The sequence below is a fragment of the Tetrahymena thermophila genome (assembly GCF_000189635.1).
Source record: "Tetrahymena thermophila SB210 genomic scaffold scf_8254592, whole genome shotgun sequence".
Taxonomy (NCBI): Eukaryota; Ciliophora; class Oligohymenophorea; order Hymenostomatida; family Tetrahymenidae; genus Tetrahymena; species Tetrahymena thermophila.
The window spans coordinates 102,831-125,476 of NW_002476363.1; the positions used below are offsets into that span (position 1 = coordinate 102,831).

The 22,646-nt window shown below is 21.7% G+C and overlaps 6 protein-coding genes across 6 annotated transcripts; 3 read left to right on the forward strand and 3 right to left on the reverse strand. All coding sequences in view use genetic code 6, as the record gives it.

Annotated features, from left to right (window-relative positions):
* Positions 1–150: 150 nt before the first annotated feature.
* On the reverse strand, positions 151–4,689 carry TTHERM_00581690 (transmembrane protein, putative; the record flags this gene model as incomplete). Its single annotated transcript, XM_001018910.2, has 2 exons — positions 151–2,203; positions 2,648–4,689. 2 exons carry the CDS (start codon positions 4,687–4,689, stop codon positions 151–153), a joined length of 4,095 nt encoding a protein of 1,364 aa, XP_001018910.2.
* Positions 4,690–5,828: 1,139 nt separating this feature from the next.
* On the forward strand, positions 5,829–6,132 carry TTHERM_000581699 (hypothetical protein; the record flags this gene model as incomplete). The annotated part of the gene is made up of 2 exons (XM_012798327.1): positions 5,829–5,976; positions 6,059–6,132. The coding sequence occupies 2 exons, from the start codon at positions 5,829–5,831 to the stop codon at positions 6,130–6,132; spliced, it is 222 nt and encodes a 73-aa protein (XP_012653781.1).
* A 205-nt stretch (positions 6,133–6,337) lies between these two features.
* TTHERM_00581700 (hypothetical protein) lies at positions 6,338–6,568 on the forward strand (the record flags this gene model as incomplete). Its single annotated transcript, XM_001018911.1, has 1 exon — positions 6,338–6,568. The coding sequence occupies one exon, from the start codon at positions 6,338–6,340 to the stop codon at positions 6,566–6,568; it is 231 nt and encodes a 76-aa protein (XP_001018911.1).
* Positions 6,569–8,847: 2,279 nt separating this feature from the next.
* Positions 8,848–11,273, reverse strand: TTHERM_00581710 (AMP-binding enzyme family protein; the record flags this gene model as incomplete). Its single annotated transcript, XM_001018912.2, has 3 exons — positions 8,848–9,029; positions 9,083–9,342; positions 9,403–11,273. The coding sequence occupies 3 exons, from the start codon at positions 11,271–11,273 to the stop codon at positions 8,848–8,850; spliced, it is 2,313 nt and encodes a 770-aa protein (XP_001018912.2).
* Positions 11,274–12,110: 837 nt separating this feature from the next.
* On the forward strand, positions 12,111–14,599 carry TTHERM_00581720 (kinase domain protein; the record flags this gene model as incomplete). The annotated part of the gene is made up of 13 exons (XM_001018913.2): positions 12,111–12,149; positions 12,204–12,253; positions 12,373–12,462; positions 12,517–12,606; positions 12,660–12,749; positions 12,835–12,924; positions 13,028–13,117; positions 13,313–13,405; positions 13,492–13,581; positions 13,974–14,081; positions 14,143–14,235; positions 14,322–14,408; positions 14,506–14,599. The coding sequence occupies 13 exons, from the start codon at positions 12,111–12,113 to the stop codon at positions 14,597–14,599; spliced, it is 1,104 nt and encodes a 367-aa protein (XP_001018913.2).
* A 421-nt stretch (positions 14,600–15,020) lies between these two features.
* Positions 15,021–21,079, reverse strand: TTHERM_00581730 (transmembrane protein, putative; the record flags this gene model as incomplete). The annotated part of the gene is made up of 6 exons (XM_001018914.2): positions 15,021–15,784; positions 16,320–17,416; positions 17,632–19,877; positions 20,176–20,390; positions 20,487–20,792; positions 20,860–21,079. 6 exons carry the CDS (start codon positions 21,077–21,079, stop codon positions 15,021–15,023), a joined length of 4,848 nt encoding a protein of 1,615 aa, XP_001018914.2.
* Positions 21,080–22,646: the final 1,567 nt, after the last annotated feature.

Consider the following 22,646-nt stretch of genomic DNA (forward strand, 5'->3'; position numbering starts at 1 on the left):
AACTGAATAGTAAGTAAGAAGATCTCAATTTAATTTACAATTAATTACATTGATTTTAAATTCCATATAAATATTTACAGGAAATTCAATTAAAAATAAATCTACTCAATAATTAAACGTATAATTTTATTTATAATTTTTACTCTCAGATCATTATTTTGTTTTCTTAATTGAATAATAATTTAGATCAAATAAGCAGTAATTATTAGCAAATTTAAAGAAGATAGATAGATAGATAGATACTTCTTCATTTAAATTTTTTAATATGAGACACAAAATAAGGGTTTTCTTACAATATTTCATAATCCACTAGTGTTAAATACTACATAGATTTTTTGTAATCATTTGCGAATTTATTAAATATGAGCTTTTAGATAAAATAAGTGATGTTTATGACTAAAAAGATTTAAAAAGCATTTAGAATTATTATTACTATTTTTATTAAATTAAAAAAGCTTTGCTATTCGCTACTTAGAAGGTAATTTAAGATTTAAGAAATTTAATCCAGAATTCTTAGTTCATAAAATTGATCTGAAACATTATTTTATTACAAAAAAGTATTAAGATAATTAAACTCTTCTACAGATGTAAAATTTGAGCTAAAATACTAAATAATACCATACTAAACAGTATCAAATTTTTATGAAGATATATAAAAACCACTATTTTTAGTTTTTTAGTAGATATTTAAGCACTATTCGATATCAGAAGAGTTAAATTATTGTAAAGAAAATGAATATTTTTGCAAAGCATTGCAAATATCTTCTTATATTATTTGTGTAATATTATACTACTGTAACTATATTATGTTTGAATTTTAAAATGTCTGAAATGTGTCCATAAAATCTGAAAGAGAGACTTACATGCTTGCATATGATTGTATAAGGTATTATTACTAAGATTATTTAGTATAATTGTATGCAATTTCATTAGTGCCTATAAGATAGTAAATGTAGATAAATTTAGCTTGACTAAAATCGGAAAAAGCTGTTATTAATTTTTCTGAACTATCTATTAATAAAATTTTTATTTGATAAGAATTTAGACAAGAAAAAAATAAATAAATAAATATCTTTAAATGATAAATTTAATAATTAATTTACTTTAAAGAGATCCTGAGATTTTCATAAAATCTAGTTCTATATTAATCAAATAAAATTCAATACAAGGTTTAATAAGTACGATAGACAGACAAAATACTATTAAAAAAACTTTGCTTGCTGTTAACTTTTTTTCATAGGTAGTTAGACTGATATTTTTTTTCTTACAGTTTTTTTTATATTCTTATTTATTAGCTAAATTTTACTTATTACTTTCTTTATTTTGGCTAACTTTATCAAGAATCCTATGTTTTTTTTTCGAATCCATAAGATACTTAATAATTTAAGTTGTTTTATTTTTCATTTCATCTAGCTTCTTTATGTCTATAGTTGCGAAAATAGATAGCAAAGAATGTTTAAGCGAATTAGAATTCGTATAAAAAATAAGAAGCAAAATGCTATAAAAGAAAATGAAACATCCATAGATGATTATGAAAATAAAAATATTATTTTACTATGCTTTGTAATTTTAATTTTAATTTTAATCTAATTCAAGAAGAATTGATGATATTTATGTTTACGTTTGATTCTAATTGTGCCTTAACTCATTTTAAAAAATAAAATTTTCAGGTGATGTATTATTTATGAACATGGTTAACAGCGATTAAATTCTGAGTAAAGAAATATAAAGATCACATTTTGATATTTCTTAAGAAATAAATTTGTTGCCAACATAACTAAGTATACTATAATTTAACTCTTCATTATATAAATCTTAAGCTCTTTATTAATTTATATACTTTTAAAAAATTGATTATGAAATATTTTTATATTAATAGATATTGCTGTCTTTTGCTAGATTTAAAGTTTAAAGAAAACTCTGTTAATCTACAGAACTTTAAAGTGTGAAATAATTTTTTTAGACTCCATCAATTAAATGAACCTCTTCCAGAATATTATATATGAGTTTTTTTACAGCATTAAGATCAGAAAACAAATCTTATTTAGTTTAGTAATCTTCAATGAAGTTATAGTTACTACTAAAGCTTATTGAGACAGAAACCACCAATAAAATTATTAATAAAGAATCTAAGATATATCCACTATAAAATAGTAAATGCTTTTTACCATTCGATTTAATTTTTTTTACAAGTTGTAATCGACTAATTTATTAAAAAAATAATTATTTATTTTTCATAAAATATAAATTAAGCTGTATAATTTTAATTTTTCATTTAATTAATGTAATATTCACTTGAAAAAGATCTTTACTGATAATTTTTCAGGGGGAGGAAGGGGTTAAATAAATTTTGACTTTTCAAATTCATATTTTTACCAAATATTAAATCTAACTATAAACTTAAATTATGCCATAATTTTTACCCTCTCCCTCACAAATAATTACTAAATTTTAAGTCACGCAATTGTTTCCTTCTCTAGTTTTTCTAGAGAAAAAATACTTCCACTTATAAATATAAAATAAGATTTGATATTTTGTTGGTATTTAAGATTGATTGACATATAAATATTAAGCTTTACAATTAGAAATATTTTAGCTAAATAAAAGTAAAATATATTCATTCAAATCAAATTAATTAAATTTTTACTTTTAGGATGTTGACTTTTGATTTGATAGATTTACACTTCCTTAAGCTGTAGTTTACTTTTTTCTTTAGTTTAGTATAAAGCTTATATCAGCAGATACATTTGTATCTTAATCTCTACCCAATTTTGTTTAATTTAAATTGGAGGTTTTTGCCATCTCTTTGTTCTTTTAATATTAGGCTAACAATTATTATTTTGCTATATCTATATATTTGCTAGAATTTTATTTTTGTACCTGATTCGTATCTTTCTTTTATTTTTAATCTTCAAAGAGCATCTATTCAATTCCTTATGCTACTGCATGACTCGAAGAGCTGTTTTAATTATTTATTTAATCATCTATTTTTGCTTCATCAAAATATTTTTCAACTCTACTTGTTATTAAAGTATTAAATGATTATTTTTAACTGCTACTCCTTCGCGAGATAGGACTTAAATTAGTATCAATATTTTCTTAAATTTCATCAATATTTTCTTAAATTTCATCAAATTTATTATATTAATCATGATTTAACGATTATTTGTTTCTTTATTAAATATTTTATTCTTGTAAAATAGACTTTTAATCATCTTTTAAATTTTTGTACATTTAATTAATCTTGAACATGTTTTATTTAATTATTTTTTAAAGCCTAGTAGCATACTTTATATTGTGGTTAGCTTAAAAATTTTATGGCTCGATAAGGTCTGAGTTTTGTTTTTGAATATCATCATTTTAGGAATCTATTGACTAATCATTATATGAATTTAGAAATCTTAATTCATCTTCTTTTTGCTAAATAGGTTCATTTTAAAAAGAAGGATTAAGCTATTCAAAGTCAATCATATCATATTCTTCACTTTAATGATATATTTTTAGGTCTTTTCTAAATTCCTTAAGAGCATCTCTTTTACTTGATAAATTGTCAAGATAATCACATTGAGTGATGATCAAGTAATTAAATGTAGCAAAGGTTGTACTTAAATAAATAAATTAAGCTTAAATCTTATAAAGATCTAAATCAATTAATTCCTAAAATAAAGATGCATTATTTTTAACTTTAATAGAATTAGCTATTTATTCTTTGTACAGTGGTCTTATCAATATCGTTTGAAACGATTTCCCAGACATGTTGTTATCAAATAGAGTTTAAAAGAGAGGAATTAGATGACCAAACCTTACAGCACTTAATTCACTTTATTTAAATGAGAATGAAAGTATTAATTCAAAAAAGCTTTAACCCAAGATATAATTCTTGAATCCCTAATCTGCACTTGTCATAATATAGTGATTTGAATCTTTTATTTGCTTTATCCAGCCAGCACATCCGAAATCTTCTAACCCTATCATAGCAACTTGGATTTTTATATGGTATGGTATGCCAAAGCCTCTTTTATCCTTTCCAATTAGAAGAGGGTAATCATCGACCTTTTGAGAAACTATTTTTTTTTAAATGAATTTCGTTAGAATCTTATTATGAACAGGAGCAACAACATCTGGCTGCATAAAGTTGATATTTTTTCCAATCACTTCTTTATTTGAATAAACTGGGACTACTTTTTCAAAGTTATTTGATATCTTAGTTACAACACCAAGCTTAGTAGTAAAAGAAATATAGACAGAACAACTTTCTTTAGACGATAAAGGAATACTCGTTAAGCAATTAAACTAATTTTGCTAAGAAATCTTTCTTTCAAAGTAGTTATCAATATCTAAAATTAAGTCATAGAGTTTACACATTTTTTAAAGATATGCTTAAGAACCATTTTCTATAATCAACTATTTAAGAGCATTTTTCACTTCTAATCTATCAATAAGCAATTTATTGCTTAATTTTTCGAGATTATCAAGATTAATAGTGTCTTAATTCAGAGCATCTAAGAAAATACTTTTTTAGTATAAACAATTCAACAGCAAGTAAAATGCTTAAGAGAGCTTCTCATCAAAAAGTACTTGTTAAACCAATTAAATCCTCTTTTTATTTTTTGAATTTGTCTGATAGTTTTAATGATCTAGTTTTTCATTATTATTTTGTTCTATTTAAGAGCGGACTCTATCAGTCATTCTGTTGATAATTTAAATTTCAAACAAGTTAAATTTCTCAAAACAGTTCTATTAAATTTTTATTAACGTTGCTAATGAAAGAGTTTAATTTCCTAAAACATCTTAAATATATTTATAATATAGTATTTGAAAGTCATTTAAAGTAGTAGGAAGTTCTTCATAATGAGCTTTTAAAATGCTTAAGCTTAAATTTTTGAGGCATTCCCTGTTTCTTTCATTCAAAATGTAAGTTATTTTATCTTCATTACTTTAATCTTCTTCTAACTGTATTTATTTATTTAAAAAAATAAGTAATCATAGATGAGAATCTTTTCATTTATTTATTTATTAATAAATTTAATCAAAAGAGGATTTGAATTAATTTTAATATCAAAATCAGATTATTTATTATTTATTAAAAATTGTTAATTTGAGTTTTTTAATTATTTTTTAAATTTTGCACAAATAATTTACAAATTCAATATATTAATTAATTTTTTTATCATCATAGCAAAATAAAAATGTGTTTAAAGGCTATAAAAATGTGGAATTATATTTATTATTTTTCTTTTAAAATTTTCCAAATATTTTAAATCTTTTAAGATAAAATTTTATCTTTAATAATAAATATTTTTTTTGATTTTTGTTTTATAATAGTACGTATGTACTTACTGTATGGTCTCTTTAAAAGGATTAATTTTTAAATAAAAAAATTATTTTATCAAATCTTTTATAATTATAACTTCCTCAAAAATTATTTAACACAAAAAAGTTTTTATTTAAGAGACCTTATGGTATATGTAATTAGTGTGAATAAATTATTAATTTAAAAAAAATCAAAACGATCACTATCAACTTTAATTTTTTTATATCAAAATAAAATTAATAAAATAATCAAAAAATTAATTAACCACTTTTTGTAAAAATCTATGTTTTTTTAATATATATTAATTTTAATGATTTTTACAATTTTGCAGAAGCAAGATTCTCTTATTTTGCAGTTTATTAAATGGTTGGTTAGGGCATTCTCTATGATTTGAGATTAATATGTATTTACATAATCTTAGTAAAATACATAACTATCCTGATTGATCAACCTTAAAAAATACTCTAATTTATCAAGATTTAAGTAATCTTTTCTTAATATTTTTTGACTCTAGATGTCGCTACTAATGCTAGTTATGGTGTAATAATCGAAAAATTCAAAAAAAATATTTCCTAATTTAAACGATAAGACAATAAGTATAAAAATAAGAATGATATTTGGAGATAATTCTTAATTCTGGGTATAATATATGCTGCAAAAGAGTATGATAATGTTTAGAATTGAGATTTAAGTCATTAATTTTTGTATTATTTTACTTAAGACTAAATTTGAATAATACAAAAGGGTTAAATGAGTCAACTGAATAATAAGCTATAAAATAACTCCAATCAAGAATAACGACTTACTATTCTTAGTGAGTAAGATTATAGAGAGGCATTCAAGCGCTTCGATTATTAGGGATTTTTTGTTAAATTTTTTAGACAAGAAATCATGAATATAAAAAGAGTAGTTATAATCTAATAATTCTACTAATAAACCTTTATAAGAAATGTAGAATAAATTTATAGTTTATTTAAATTAAATATTATAATTTTACTGAAAAGAACAGAAATAGCTATATTTATGGTTGGTAAATAATAGTAAACTGATGATTCGAGCATGCAACTTGCTAATAAGTTTATAGGGTAGAAAGAGTAGTTATAGCTTTTTAAGATTATTTAGAAATAAAAGCTCTCCTTAAATGGAATGGCAAGAAAGAATAGTATCAAATCTTTGATTAAGAAGGCTAAAAGCAATAAATTTGTTATTAAACCTAGATAAAAAACTGATTAGCATATGATTTATCTAGACTGAGAGTTAAACACTAGATAAAGATCATTACCTTAGCTACTCTAGACTAAATTATCATTTCCTATGTTTATAAAACTCACTAATCCTAAAAAGCTTAAGTAAATTCTAAGTAAAAATGATAATTCTTTGATAATTAACAAAGCTATTGAAACATTTTTTGACCGATTAGGATATATCACAAGCTTAAAGCTTCTTTCTAAGTAATACATTAAAAAAAAGTTCATTTTTTTTGCTTTCATTTTATCCTTCTTTTTTTATCAAATCTTGATTCAATTTTTATAATTTCTCCTTAATTTTAATTTATAATATACACAAATGATTGTTTTTGCTTATTCTTTTTGAAAACGCAAAATAGCTTAAACAAGAAGAGTTAAATTTGCATTTAACTAATAAATGCATAATTAAAAAAGAGTTAACTGATAGATAGATAATAAATCATCATTTAATATGTTGAATAAATTCTTGCTTTCACTTTAATATTTTTATTTATTGCTAATTTTATAATAGATAGATAGCAACATAAAACAATAAGAAAATTAATTTAAAATTTATTTATTTATAAATAAATAAATATACGTCATAATCTAAATTCATTTTTAGAAAAAAGTTAATTAAGTAAATTTTAAATCACTCTCTTTAGTCTTAATTTTTGCAGTTGATTTCATGTTATTGTAAGAAAATATAAAGTATTTTCTAAATAAATAAAGTAATTTATTTGATAATATAAAAAAATATATTTGTAATTATTTAATTGTCTAAATATAATATTGATTATTAGATAGATATTTTGTTTGACCCATTTATATTAATTAATACCCTAAATATTTTTAAGAGTATATTTTAATATTTCAGTTTTGTTAAAAATATGCTAATTCTGAAGGATGGATTAAGGGAAAAGGAGATACTCAATATAATTTTTAGTATTTATTCTTAAAATACTTAAGTCAAAAATATTTAATAAAAGCTAACAACTTTATTTAATACTAAATATTTAAAAATTAAAAATAAATAAAAACTGATCATTAATAAATGGGAAGATTAAATAAATAACTCAATCAATAGTAATTATTAATACAAATAAATGTAGATAATAAGTCTTAAAACTAGTAAAAAATTATCATCTAATTTCTGATGTGAAATTACTTTTTTTAAATTTTTTGCAGAAAATTAACTTTCCTAACGAACAATTAATCAAATGATTTAATTGCGCGTTTGTTTTGAATTATCTGGGATAAATAAATAAGTGTTTACTTAAGCTTAATAAAAAGCATAGTTTATTAATTCATCAGTCTTAAAAATATACTATTTTAGATTACTTGAATAATATATACTTCTTATAATGTAATCATCAATAAAATATAATAAAGTACTACTCATTTAGTTAGGTATTTGAATGACTATGAATAATGTAAAAGTTTTAGGATATTGGCTCATATTTTAGAAAATATTTTGACTGTAAAAAAGTAAAAGTATATTTTAGAATAATTTAAAAGGATTAATTGCACAAGCTAACATGCAATTAATGCAATAAACCAATGAAGCATGGCTACTTAATTTTATAAGTGAGCAATATTGATGATAGACAGACATTCAGCACTTTAAAAAAGATTTAAATTATTAAAATTTTTAAACAAAAAGTTGTGCGTGAGTACAAAATGTGAAGTTGTAATCTACTAGTTCTACCTACATAATTTAATAAAAATCAAGATGAAATTAATAGAATTTTAATTTTATTTATTATAAATTTACTTAAACTTTAATAGCTATATTTATGGTTTTCAGATAATAGTATGCTCGAGACAGACAGACTGGAGCATGTATCTGACTTTTAGATTGATATGTTAGTTAGATAGATAGAGTAGTTATTTATACATTTTTAAGAGGAGTTAAAATTATAATTCTCCTCAAATCGTATATTAAGGGGAAGGGGACCATTTTGGAATTAAAAATTTTTAAAAAATAAGGACATTCTATTGAATAAAATTTACTTTATTAAAAAAAAAATAATTTTATTGATATCCTCTAATTTAATATGATAAGTAAGTAGCTGGAATGAATTAATTCTAAATAAAGAAACAAAGTGAGTGTATTTATTATGAGAAGAGATGATTTTGGAGAAATATTATTTTAATTAAGGGATTTTAAAATATAATTCCTTTTTTGGAATGAATGCATTTAAGATATTTTTTATATTCAAATAAAATATTTTTAAATTTATTAAATAGGCATGCATGTGTGTATTGGAACTGATATACAATTTAAATAACAAATATCAAAAATATTCAAACTAATTAATTTTTATTAATTGATTAGATGATCCTAAAATCTAATTCAGATATGTCTGTCTGATTATGAAGTCTTTTTAAAAATTTATTCAAATATTTTTATTATAATTTGTCAGAATTAAGAATGTTGACTTGCTTTTCAAAATAATTTTTCTCTTTTTTTTGATTATCATCATAAACTATTATTTTTCAAATAAATATTAAAAATATAAATTTATTTTTAATTTATTACTCAAATTGTTTTAAAAATCGTGTTGGTTGCAATTGTCATATTAATAGCCTATTAATCTTACTGCTGCGAGTTGATCCTTACTAAGAAGAACCATAAGTGCTTTTTTCAATAAAATAACATCCTTGTACAACTCAAAAATATTTAAGCTTTTAATAACTTATTATTAAATAGTATTTTTGACCTATTCTAAAATGTCAATTTTTTATTTTCCACATAATTTTAACCATATTTGCTTCGGGTGCAATGATTTAATTGATATACTTTTTTTATAATTTAATGTAATATTTATATATTAATTCAGTTAATAATTATGATTTTACCTATTTCTAAAAATCTTTTCATAAACCTATTTTAGTTTATTAATATCTTATATTGCTTTCAGCTTTTTTGTTAAATAATCTACTAATTAAGGCATTTAAAATGTTTTAAAAGAGCTCCTATGAAAATTTTATTTTGATAAATTATTCTATGAATCAGTTTTTTAAATTGCTTAATGGTTATTTGTTTATTTAAGGTATTAAATGCCATTTTTTTATTCTAATTTAAATGGAAATTATGTTTGTTGCGACTTTGATAAACTTTATTTTTCTTGCAAAGAATTATTTTTTTGTTATAATTTTAAAGTATTCATTTAGTCGAAGGACAAAATATTATTTTAATCAAAAATCGAGGTATTTTTAGTGTTCTAAAAAGAAGATTGAGAGGAAAAGTTGTTTGTATTTAAAAGTTCAAAGTCTTTTTAATTTGAATATTTTTATCTTTAATTTATTTTTGCTTTAAACTAAGTAAGAATTTGTTTACTATTCATATCTTAACATTATTTTAATTTATTTTAGGAAAAATTATTTTTTTAAGAAACATATTCTTTAGCTGAAAAATTATATTCTTCTATACTTGAAGATTCTAATGTGTGCTTAGCTGAGTTTTGTGTCTTTTCATTATTTTTGCATTTACTATTTAAGCTTAATATTATATCTTATTATTTTATAGTCTAGCTTTTTTCTATACTATCTTTAAATTTTGGTTTGATGGTTGGAATTGCAACTGATTCTAAACCTTATTTTTCATCTAATTTTTATTCTTAAAATATTTAATTTAAAGTATCCAATCCTTGAGTATTTTATACATCTACAAGCTTTTCTTTTGGTAGAATCTATTCAAAAACATCTTAGTACATATTCTAAATGTAAAGAAGGAGAAATTCTTTCAACATTAATTTTTATGCAAAATGTCTACCTATTACGCCTAGAGTCATAAGCAAAGCGAAAGTGCTATTTACAAGAGCTAATATCTCTGGAAAATACGGATATTCTACAGATACTCTTTGAACGATTTCGTCCATTTATAATATTACTTCTATTTAAGTAACATTAATTTAGCTAAAGATTTAGCTTTGAGGTGTGTACTAAACAGGAGAAGAATAAAAAGACTTAGATTATAGTATATAACCTTATGTGACTGATGTTTCTTACTTTTATATGTTGAGAGTTTACATTATAAATGAATTTGTCACAGTTGGAATATAAATATGTCTAAAATTAACTTAATTCTACAAAGAAGTTGTATTATACTAAGAAGTGTAAAGTTTTAAGCGTAATCCTGCACTGTTTCCGTTAATTATATTGTTTATTTCTTCTTAACTAGCACAATTATCAGGAATTACTGTCTTTATTTCATCTAAGTCATAGCATCCATAAACAATAATCAGTAGAGAATTGAGAATATTATCCTTAGCACTTAAAAATAATGTAGAATTAGATAAATTAGAAAAGTCTAGACAATTGTATCCTGCTAATCTGGGATTTTTGCATTCAATTATATCTAAAGTAGTTAGATTTAGGTTACCTTTATTTGAATAGCTAGAAACTGCATAATACACTAAATAAGTTTTATTCTGCATAGCTTAAAGCTAGTCTATACTCTTACTAGCCTAGTATTCGAACCTAAATCCAACTAAATCTTCATGCAAATCGATCGAGGTAAGTTCTTCTGTAATAAAACTTTGTGATCTAAACTTAGGATCAATCTAATTGCTAATATACTAGTTAGTTAAATAAACAAAGTACGAAAAAACTAAGCCGAATACGATAATAGATAATGCAGATCCTAAATAAGTTCCTTTTTTTAGGTGTTGATTTTCAGTATAAAAAAGAAAAGGGGTTGAAAATAAATCCAAACTTTTGAAATTCATTAAATTAATGTTCTTCTACTTTATTATTTTATTAATTTACTTAATATTTATTTATATTCGATAACAAACAAACATAAAAACATAAAAACAAACATTAAAAAATCATAAAAAAAATAATTAAAGACTATTACAAAAAATACAATTAATAGATTCAGTAAATATAAATATATATTCAATGAATTTTTGAACTTTTTCATACATGTTACAAACAAAATCTACTAGTTTTTAAATGAAAGAAATAAAAAAAATCTTAAAATTCTTATTTTATATTTACAATAAAGAACAAGAGTATCTAGTCTATCTATCTGGTTGACATCTAAGTCATTTATAAATATTTAATTTAAAACTATTAAAAAAGGTTTGTTTGATCAATCTCAAAAAGTTTAAAAAATAATAATTAAATTTTAAAAATCAAAAAATTTTTAAGAAAATATCATAAAATATTTTATTATCTTCAATATGATTGATTTAAAAGCATATAAACTGTATGAAGTTGTGTGTTATCTTTACCAACATAGATAATTGACAATATTTATTTTTATTAGCTATAAGTTATATCTAAATATAACATAAAAATTGAAAATAGAGTGATTGATTGATTTAGTTATTTTAATAGGTTTTTGTAATCAAATATAAATAAAACTTTCTAATGATACTCTAAAAAATTTTTAATAGATTTATAAAATTATAATAATTAGAAATATCTTGAATAAATTCTACAAATTTATTTTGAAAGTATATATATTTGTTTAAATAATCTTATCTTAAATTTTAAGTTAATTAATTAATAAATAAAAATAAAAAGTTTTTATAAAAGAAGATCAAATAAAATAAAACATGATATAAAATTCAGCAATATTCACAAATTTAGAAAATGTATTTAAATATTTAATATAAAATATTTTTTAATCATTTTTTTAATTTAAATAGTTGGAAAACTCAATTTTCTTTAACATTAGCAAAGCAACATTAAAATTTAGGTTTATCATACATATTTCATATATTTTTTTCATTAAGACGATTAATTAATTAATTAATTTAATAGAATAACTTAATTATATTAAGGAGTAACTTAACTTTTTTCTCATTTTTAAAATAGTGAAAAAATTAAAAATTTGAAGCTTGCTTAAAGATTAGGAAATAATTTAGGACAGTATATAAATCTAATACATTTGATGTTAGATTTTAGGTAGTTATTTCAAATAACTTTTCTTTTATTCAATATTTCAATTTTTTTGTAAAGCTGGAATCCTTTAGGTGAAAAAGAAACATCATTCATCTTCCAAGGATTAGGAAAATGTGTAAACCTTAAATGTTTAACTCTTTAAATGAGGTAATTAATTTACTTAGATAGGAGTAATCTTTATTAAATAAAATATTTTCAAGTTCAAATAAAATCGGAGCTTCGACTTTACAAATATTGGCATTAGAAATGCAAAATTGTAGAAAAATCAATGAGTTAACAATAGATTTAAAGTATATTTAAGTTATCTTATCTTATCTTTTTTGATTTAAAACTGATAATATAAAATTAGTAATTTTTTATTAATTTTTTTTTCAGTAAAAATATCATAAATAATAAGGGTGCTTCTATAATAGGGCATTTAATTGGAAATATGGAATATTTAGAAAAAGTTATGCTTGATTTAAGGTAAAAAGATAGATAATTAATTAATTAATTAAATACAAAAAATATTTTATATGCTAAAATGTTAATTTAAAAAATATTTTGTTCGTTCTATTAAAATTTAAAGATGGTGTTCTATTGAAGCTAGTGGTGGATCTGAATTAGGAATAGGAATAGGAAATAGTCCATCTCTTAAAGATTTAGAGATTTCCCTTGGGTAAATCTTATTGAATATTTGAAATTATATTTATATCAATCTTTAAGAAAAATTTTGTTAATTTTGGTAGAAATCATCTAAATAAATATTTTTTGTATTTATTTGATTGAGATAACTTATAGTTTTATAAATAATCGCATTTAATTAGAATATTTTTTATTAAAATTTTTAATTATAAAATTAAATTAATAAAAGAGGAAATACTATTTGTGGGCAGGGAGCAACAGACTTATGCTTTGGCTTATCAAATTCTAAAAGTTTGAAAGCATTAACCTTGAAGTTTACAGGGTAAATTTATTTGTTCTTAATTCTAAAATATTGGAATTCAATTAACAATTTTAATATATTTATTTATTTATTACTTTTTTAAAAAGAAAAAATTAAATTGGCGATGATGGAGTTTATGGCATGTGTTCTGGTTTGGTTTAATTTGAAAATCTATAGCTATTGACTCTAGATTTACGGTAATTTATTTTATTTACCAAAAAAATCAAATTTTTAGATGCTATAGTTCCTCAAAAATAATTAAGATTTCTTCTACTTTTTTTACCATTTATTTTAACTCTAAATTTTTGTCTGGCAATCAATCAACAATAAATAAATAAATAATTATTGAGTAACTACAGTATTTTATATTTAATTTAAAACATTTCAATGAATATTATTGATACATGATTTAAATTAAATTTAGTTAATGACAAATAAATTAAAAATGCATTTAATTTTAAATTAATCAAACGGTAAAATAAATATTAATCAGACACACTAAAAGATTTTTCAAGATTATTAAAAGTTTAATTTAAATTAAATAATCAAAAGTAAAAGTAATATTTTTTTATTTGAAAAATACTTTAAGCGACAGTAATATAAGTGCTTACGGAGCTTCTGATCTTGGTTATGGGCTTGGAAACTGTTAAAATCTACAATTTCTTACTTTAAACTTAGCTTCTGATTATTTTTAGAAGTAGATAATTAATAAAATTACAATATATAATTAATTAACTTTTTATTTAAATTTTCAAAAGCTTTTAAAATAAAGTTGGTAATGCTGGAGTCTAAGGTTTGATATTAGGACTTAGTAACTCATCAAAACTTAAAACCTTAAAGCTTGATTTAAGGTATTTATTTTATAAGTTTAAATGCTTGAATTTTATTGATGAATATTTTCTTAGTATTTTAATTAAAATTTTGTAATTTTTAAAAGTTAGAATTAAATAAATAGAATCGATAAAGTATGTATCTCAGGGTTTTTTAATTTATTAATGCTTACAAGCATGGAGCTCTGTTTGAAGTAATTAATTAATTAATTTAAATTGTCAATTTAAAAACATTATTTGCTTAATTTAAGAATCCTTTTTCTATATGCATATAAATAATGAAAATAAAAGCTCAAATAAAATGAATCTGCAAGATTAGAAAAAATTCTTAGCAAAGACAAAGACTATGAGAAGATTAGTTAAATACAATGTTAAATGCTCTTGAAAAAAAGAAATTCTTATTTTAAAGTTGAGTCTAAATTCAAAAATTAAATATAAAAACAAAGAATAAATTAATTTTAATTAAAATGATCATTTAATTTTAAATTCTTTTTATTTAGTAAATAAATAAATAAATACTCAAAATGAAAAAATTTAATTTATTTTTGGTAAAAATATTTATCCATCCTTCCTAAATCTGCTTTCAATTTGTAAAAATTAAATTAAAATAAAAACTTATTTAAAACCTGTTTTATAGTTATATTTTTTAACTTGTTTAAATTTGTTTGATTAAGCTGAAAAGAGTTTAAAAGTTAAAAATAAATTTTGATAATATTATTTAATTAAAATGTATTCGTTAAATTTTAACCAATAAAAAAAATATAAAATAAATATCTTACAAAATATTAGTTAGTTAGTTATTAAATTCATTTACTTTTTCTTAAGTGAGAAATAAAGTAAGGGTTTTCCATGAGAATATCATAGTCTATGAGGGTTAAGAACTTCATCGATTAGAAATACTCGATTGAAATCTTCTTGAATATATATTTTTATACAAAATATGATATGTTAACTATTAGGAGAACTTAGAATATAGTTAAAATAATATTTATTATATTCATAGCGTTAAAGAAGTTTTTTTGTTAATTGTTTATGAGGTAGGTTAGTATTTCAGATGTCTATTCTAAAATTCTAAGCTAGTAGAATTGGTCTTAGACAGAATTTTCTTAAAAGAAGGTATCCAAGTAACCTGGTTATTAACTTGAAGGCATATTTGAATTGAAATACTCTATAATTCCAAATTGAACTGTTTAGAATTTTTATGAAGAAATATAAAAGCCACTATTATCAGTAGATTGATATAATTTTAAGCATTCTGTTATGTCAGTCTAATTGAACTAGCTCAAAGTAGAAGATAACTATGTCAAGGGATCACATATATTAGAGCTGATGGTGTATGTTATATTTTATTGTTGCTACTATATTAAATTTGAGTTCGTGTATGACTAATATGCACTCATAAAGTCTGTCATAGCACTTTAAATATTATTATATGATTGTAAAAGATACTATTCTTATTTTTGATTTGTATAATCATAAGCCACTTCATTTTTTCCTTCTAAATAATAAGTATATATAAATTTAGCTTGGCTGAAATCAGAAAATATGGAAACCATTCTCTCAGAATTATCTTTTTTAATTAAATAAATTTAAACAAATTAACTTAATAATTTTTATCTATCTATCTTAAAAGTTTTACAAATTTTATTTTTTTAAATTTAAAAATTTAGTTATTAAAAATTTATATTCATATTAATTATGTATGGCTTGTTAAATTATTTAACAGCATTATAAAATATAAAAGTGTTAAATGCAGAATATAAAGTCAATTAAAATTAAGTAAGTCAAATAAAAATCTAATAAAATGAAAACCAAGATTTGATCTTAACTTAGTAAAAAATTAATTAATTCAAAAAAAACTAAAAAATAAATGAAGATTTTACTTTTAATTTGTAAAAAATTAATTTTAACTTAAAATGAAGGATAAAAATTTGTAAAAAATGAATTTAAACTTAAAATGAAGAATAAAAATTAATTAATTTTTATCAAATAAAATATTAAAAAATAAATAAAAATAAAAATAAATTTATCTTTTTATTTAGATTGTTTGTTGTTTGTTTGTTTGATGATTTATTAATTATTCTAGAAAGTAAGAAAAAAATTACTTTTAAGCTAACCTTCTACGTTCATTGAGTTTGTCTCTATTTATACGAGGAAGTAGTCTATTATTGGCTTGATTAGAATTAATGAGGTGCAAAAGATTATCAAAATTATTTTATATACTGTGAGCTTTTTTTGATAAGTTGTTAAACTGATATTTTTTTTCTTGTAATTTTTTTTGTGATCATCTTTATGAGCAAATATAAATATGCCATCTTTTTGGGAGGTATTAATATCAAGTATTTTATTTTTTTTCTTAATATTTAATATGTATTTGATAAAAGTATTTGTCCTATTAGTCATATCTTCAAGTTTTTTAATATCGATCGTAGCAAAAATAGATAAGAGGGATTATTTGAGCTAAAACATATTAAAGTAGAAAAAGAATAAAAGAATGTTGTAGATAAAAATGAAAACACAATAGACTATGATAAAAATAACACTGCTTTTCTTTTGAGTATCATTTGCTGAACTTTGATCTTAGCTCAGCTAGTTGAGAATTATCGAGAGTTATGATTAAGTATTGTTAGAATTAAACCTTAATTCGTTTTAATATATGAAATCTTATGAAGATATAGATTAATTATAAAATAATGTAAACAAAGATTAGGTTTTGATCAGTACAGATAGAATAGTCGAATTAGGAACTATTTAACCATCAAATCTATCTTCGACATAGCTGAGAGTTTAATAGTCCATTTCAAGCTGGTACATCTCATTTACTCTTTATTCATTTAGGTAATCTTTAAAAATACTTTCCAGATAGTTCTTATATCTTTATATATTATCATCCCTAATCCAACTCAGCATTTGAATAAAAGATTATTGTTCCTATTAATTGGCCAATTTAAAGTAATTTTTTTGAATTCCATCAATAACATGGATTTCTTCTATAATATTGTACATTATATTTTTTATATTAGTTAAATCTGTGTATAATTTCTCTTTTGTTTAGTATTACGAGACAAAGTTGATGTTGCTACTCAGGCTTATTGAAATTGAAACTACTAAAAGTGCAATTAGTATGAAATCCAACAGATATCCGCTATAAAAAGACATTGGCTATTTGCTTTGAGAATATATTTAAGTGACCAACTGTCGCCTAAAATAATAATTAAAATAAATAAATAAATTCTTTTTCAAAATCTTTGTGAATTTGTTTAAAATTAAAATATTCTTTTTATTTTTAATATTTAAATATTAATTTTACTTTATTTAAAAATAATTAAAAAACCCTTTTATGGAATTAATTAATATTTTAAGTAAGAAGGATATCAAATAAATAAATAAATAAAAAAGCGAAGTGAATTGATTTACTTTTATGATTTTGTTTTTCCTATTGATTAGTTGACACTCCCTTCTGCACCTTTGCTCTCTTTTTTTTTCAAATTTAATATAAAGCTAATTTCTTCAGACATGCTTGTATCTTTATCATTAACAAGTTTAGTTTCAACCATATTTGATTATTTGACTTAATCTTTAATTTCTAACTCTTTTGCTAAATACAACTACCTCCTATAATTGACAGACTTTTAGGTTTTTAACTTTTTGTCATTTTCTATTCTCTACTCCAATTTTTCATTGTCAAACATGAGCTATTCAATACCATAGAAAAAATTATTCCAATTTTTGAGTTTCAAGTTGTTGGAGGTATTCATTACATTGCTTATTTAGCTTATTTTATTTTCTTCAAAATACGAATCTGCACGATTGGTAATTAGTGCATTACAAGTTTGCCTTTAAGTATTCATTTTATGATAAGCGCTGAGGTTACTCATTTCATTTTCTTAAATTTCATCTATTTTTGTTGTCATTTAGTTATCATCGAATAATGAAAAATTTTTTGATATAGCTGAATTTTGATAGGAAAATCCACTGTAAAGAGTCTAGTTTTTATACATTTAACTAATTTTAAGTCTATTTTATTTGATGATTTTCTATAACTTAGATGCATAGTATACATTTTTTTGATTCTTAAAGAAGGGAAGTTTTACAAAGTTTTAATAATCTTCATTTTAATAACTTGACTTGCAGGATTAGTTATAGTAATCATCTGAGAAAAGGTTCTCAAACTCAACTTCATCGAATTCTTCTGTCTAGGTATAATTTTTAAGATCTTTTCTAAATTCTTTTAGAGCATCTCTTTTACTGAATAAATTATCTATATATTCAATCTAGAAAATAAGCAGATAATTAAATTCAGCAAGGGAAGTTTTTATATGAATAAACTTTGCTTAAATTAAATAGAGCTCAAGATTTATTAATTGTTGAAACAAATCGGGATTCTTTTGTAATTTGATAGGATTGTCTATTTGTTCTTTATATTGGGGCTTAATGAGTATTGTCTAAAAGTGTTCTCCAGACATGTTATTCTCGAAAAGAGTTTGATAAAGAGGAATGATATTTCCGAATTTTACAGAACCCAATTCGCTTTATCTAAAGCAGTTTGCTAATATTAAATCATAAAAGCTATAGCTCATTATAAAATTTTTAAAAGTGCTATCTGTGCTTGTCATAATGTAGTGAGTTTGGTCTTTGATTTATTTAATCCAGCCAGCACATCCGAAGTCTTCCAGTCCAATCATAGCAACTTGAAGTTTCACATCATAAGGTATCGCAAAACCTTTTTTATCTTTTCCGATTAAGAGCGGATAATCAGCAACCTTTTGCGAAACTATTTTTTTTTAAATGAAATTTCTTAAAATTGTGTTATGAAGAGGAGCGACAACATCAGGCTACATGAAACCTATATTTTTGCCTATTACCTCTCTATTAGGTAAAACAGGAACTACTTTGTCAAAATTTTTAGAAATTTTAATGATTACTCCAAGCTTAGTAGTAAATGAGATATAAGCCACACATGTTTCTTTAGAGTAAAGAGGAATACTTGTTAAGCAGTTAAATTACCTCTGAGAAGAAATTTTAGTGTCAAAGTAATCGTCAATATCAAGAACAAGATCATAAAGTTTGCATATCTTTTGAAGTTACGACTAAGAACTGTTTTGTAAAACTAACTATTTCAAAACAATTTTAAGCTATTATCTTTCTTATAAAAGCTAATTACTAAGCTTTTCAAATTCATCTAGATTAATAACGTCTTAGTTAAGGGTATGCAAGAGCTTTCGTTTTTGATAAAAGCAGTTCAGTATTAAGTTAAATGATTAAGAAAGCTTTTCATCAAAAAGAATATTTTGGATTAGTTAGATGCTCTTTTATTTACTAGAAACAACCTAGCTCTCAGAATAACTCTATTTATTAATATTATTTTATTATATTTAACTACGAACCTTATCAGCCATTCTGTTAATAATTTGCATTTCAAACAAGTTATATTTTTCAAAGCAGTTTTATTAGACTTTTATCAGGGAAGTGATTGAGAGCGTTTAATTTTCCATTACATCTTCTATATATTTAAAATAACTAATCTAGAAATCATTTAACTTAGTCGGTAACTCTTGAGTATGCGCTTTTAAAATGCTGTAAGTTAAATGTTTCACGCAGTCTCTGTTCTTTTCGTTTGTGATAAATGCAATTTTGTCTTCTTAATTCAAATCAAAATTCAGCTATTTTAAATACAATTAAATAAATTAATCATTTTTTATTTTTACAAAAATTTATTTCTAAAAAAATAAATTTGTTAAATTTTAATTATCTTTTTATTAAAACGAAAGAAAGAAAGAAATAATTTATTTTCTAGAAATATTTTATTTATTTGATTGATTTACATTTTAAAATCAATGTGAAAAAATTATTTTTTTTAAGATGGTTTTTTTAAATTAATTTAAATTATAAAAAAAAAAAGATTTTTTAATACTTTGAAAATTTGAAAATATTTTTTAAGTTTGAAATAATTTGGTTTACCTTTTTACAAAAGCAGTCTGGTCCTATATAGCAATTAATTAAGTGATTTGCAAGGGCGTTTTCTATGATTTAAGATAAATTAGATTTTACGTAATCATAAATAAACACCTAATTTTGTTAATTAATTAGCCTTAAGAATCTTTCAATTTTAGAAAGATTAGAATATTCTTTCCACAAAATTGACTATTACTCTATGTCGCTGCTAATGCTATTAACTATATAATAATCTATAAAATTAGACAGAGTATTGCCTACTTTGATAGGCAACGTCACGAGTATAAATAGTAGCAATATATTCGGAATCTAATTACTATTTTGAGTATAGTATATGCTATAAGATAATAACGAGATATTCAGTAATGTGAATTAAGTAATAATAATCTTCGAAGTTTGACTTAAGTAAAGATTTTAGTACTAAGTCAGAATTAGTTGGAGTACTTGATTCAAAAAAGATACAACTAGACCTATTGTGTAAATAGATTAATTTGTTTGTGACAGCAAAACTATTTGGAAACACTCCAAAACTTAAACAGCTAAAGATAGTTTGTTAAATTTTTTAGATAAAAAGTCATTTATGTAGAAGCAGTAATCGTAATCTAAAAGTTCTACAAATATGCCTATTTATTTTGAATATAAAGATAAAATAATGAAAAAAAATATTGATATTTTAAATGTTTGATTTACTTAAGAGAAGGGATATGATTATATTGACTAAAGCTACATACTAATAAGTGGAAGATTGTTGAAAGCAACTGAATAATAGTGAAAGTGGGTAGAGAGAATAATTGTAGCTCTTCAATATTAATTAAGCATATAAACTCTCTTTATATGGCTTGTTGAGAAAGTACAGAATTAAATCTTTAACAATGAATCCTAGAAGCAAGATGTTTGCTATGAACGTCATAAAGAACGTATATACTCCTAAAATTTACCTAGAATCCGCATTAAATAATAGAAAGAGATCGTTTCTTTAGCTACTTGTAGAACCATCGTTTTATCCTAAGATAATCTAGTTGACTTATGCTAAAAAGCTGGAGTAAATTCTTATTATAAAATTGAATTCTTTAATAAGAAGCAACCCAATCGATAAACTTCTTCCTCTGTCCGGACTAATAAAGAAATTAAAGCTCCTGTTTATATAGTATTAGATTATAAAATGATCTTTCTTGCCTTTCATTTTTTCTACTTTATTTCTACTTTTAATTAATTAATATAACAATTAAATGATTTTTTTTTTAATTTCATTTAATTTCAAACATTAGTAATTTAAATTAACATAGAGTATAAAAACTAGGATGTTTTATTTCACCAACAAAAGTTCTTATCTATCTATCTATTTTTACATTTAATAAAATAAATTTCAAATTAACACTTCAACAATAAATAGAAAAGATTCATTTATTTCTTTGTTTGTTTGTTTTTGTTTTTAAAATTATTATGTAATAATAATTTATTTTTATCAAATATATTATTATAAGTATTTATATTAAAAATATTATAAAAAATAGAAGAAATTCTAATTGTAACAAATGATCTTTTGGAGATAATTAAAAAAATGAACAACACTTGGCAAAGAATATCTAAGTCATAAAAATATGATTAAAATTCAAATATCAGAGAACTACAATTAACCGCTTCTTCCTTTGAAGTTTATAATTAATTATTTATTTGATTATAAAGATTCTCAGTAAATAACAAATCATTTCAATTATTTAATTTAAAAAAGAAATAAATTCTTCTTATTGTATTCAAACTAGAAAAAATAATTGAAATCAGTTAAAGATAAACAAATAAATAAATAAATGCTTGATATTATATTTAAATATTTATCATATACTCGCTAATATTTTATTTTAGAAGTCAAAATTCATAAAATAATTTAGAATAAGCATAACTATTATAATTTATAAAGTTTTTATTCATAAATTCGCAAAATATACTGATTATATTTACCAGAGTATGTATTTACATATATTTTTAAAAAACAACTTTCTATCAATCAATTTATCTTCTTCTTGAAGTTATCTTAGGTTATTTTAAGTGGTTAACTTTAATTTGTATTAAATCTTGAATGAATGAATGATACAGCTATTTTATATATTATTCATTTCAAATAAATTTTTGATCAATTTAAAAATTTTTGAAAAATATTTTCAAAATATATTAAGAAATGTTTTTGAACCAAAAAATATAATTGCTAGTTTTAAAAAGCTATTAATTCAGTTAAAGAAAAATTATTTTAAAAAATATTTATTTATTCATTTTTTAGTAATAAAATAGAGAGAGAGTGTTTCTTTTAGCGTGAATTTAATTATTGTCTGTCTTTTTTCTATCAAAAAATCTAAGGAATTTGACTTAGATTTTATTATTACTGAAAAATTTTCTTTTCTGATGTTTTTTTTAAATGTGATATATTTTGTAATTTAAAAATAATCTTTTGTTATGATATTAAAATTTGAGTAAATTACATC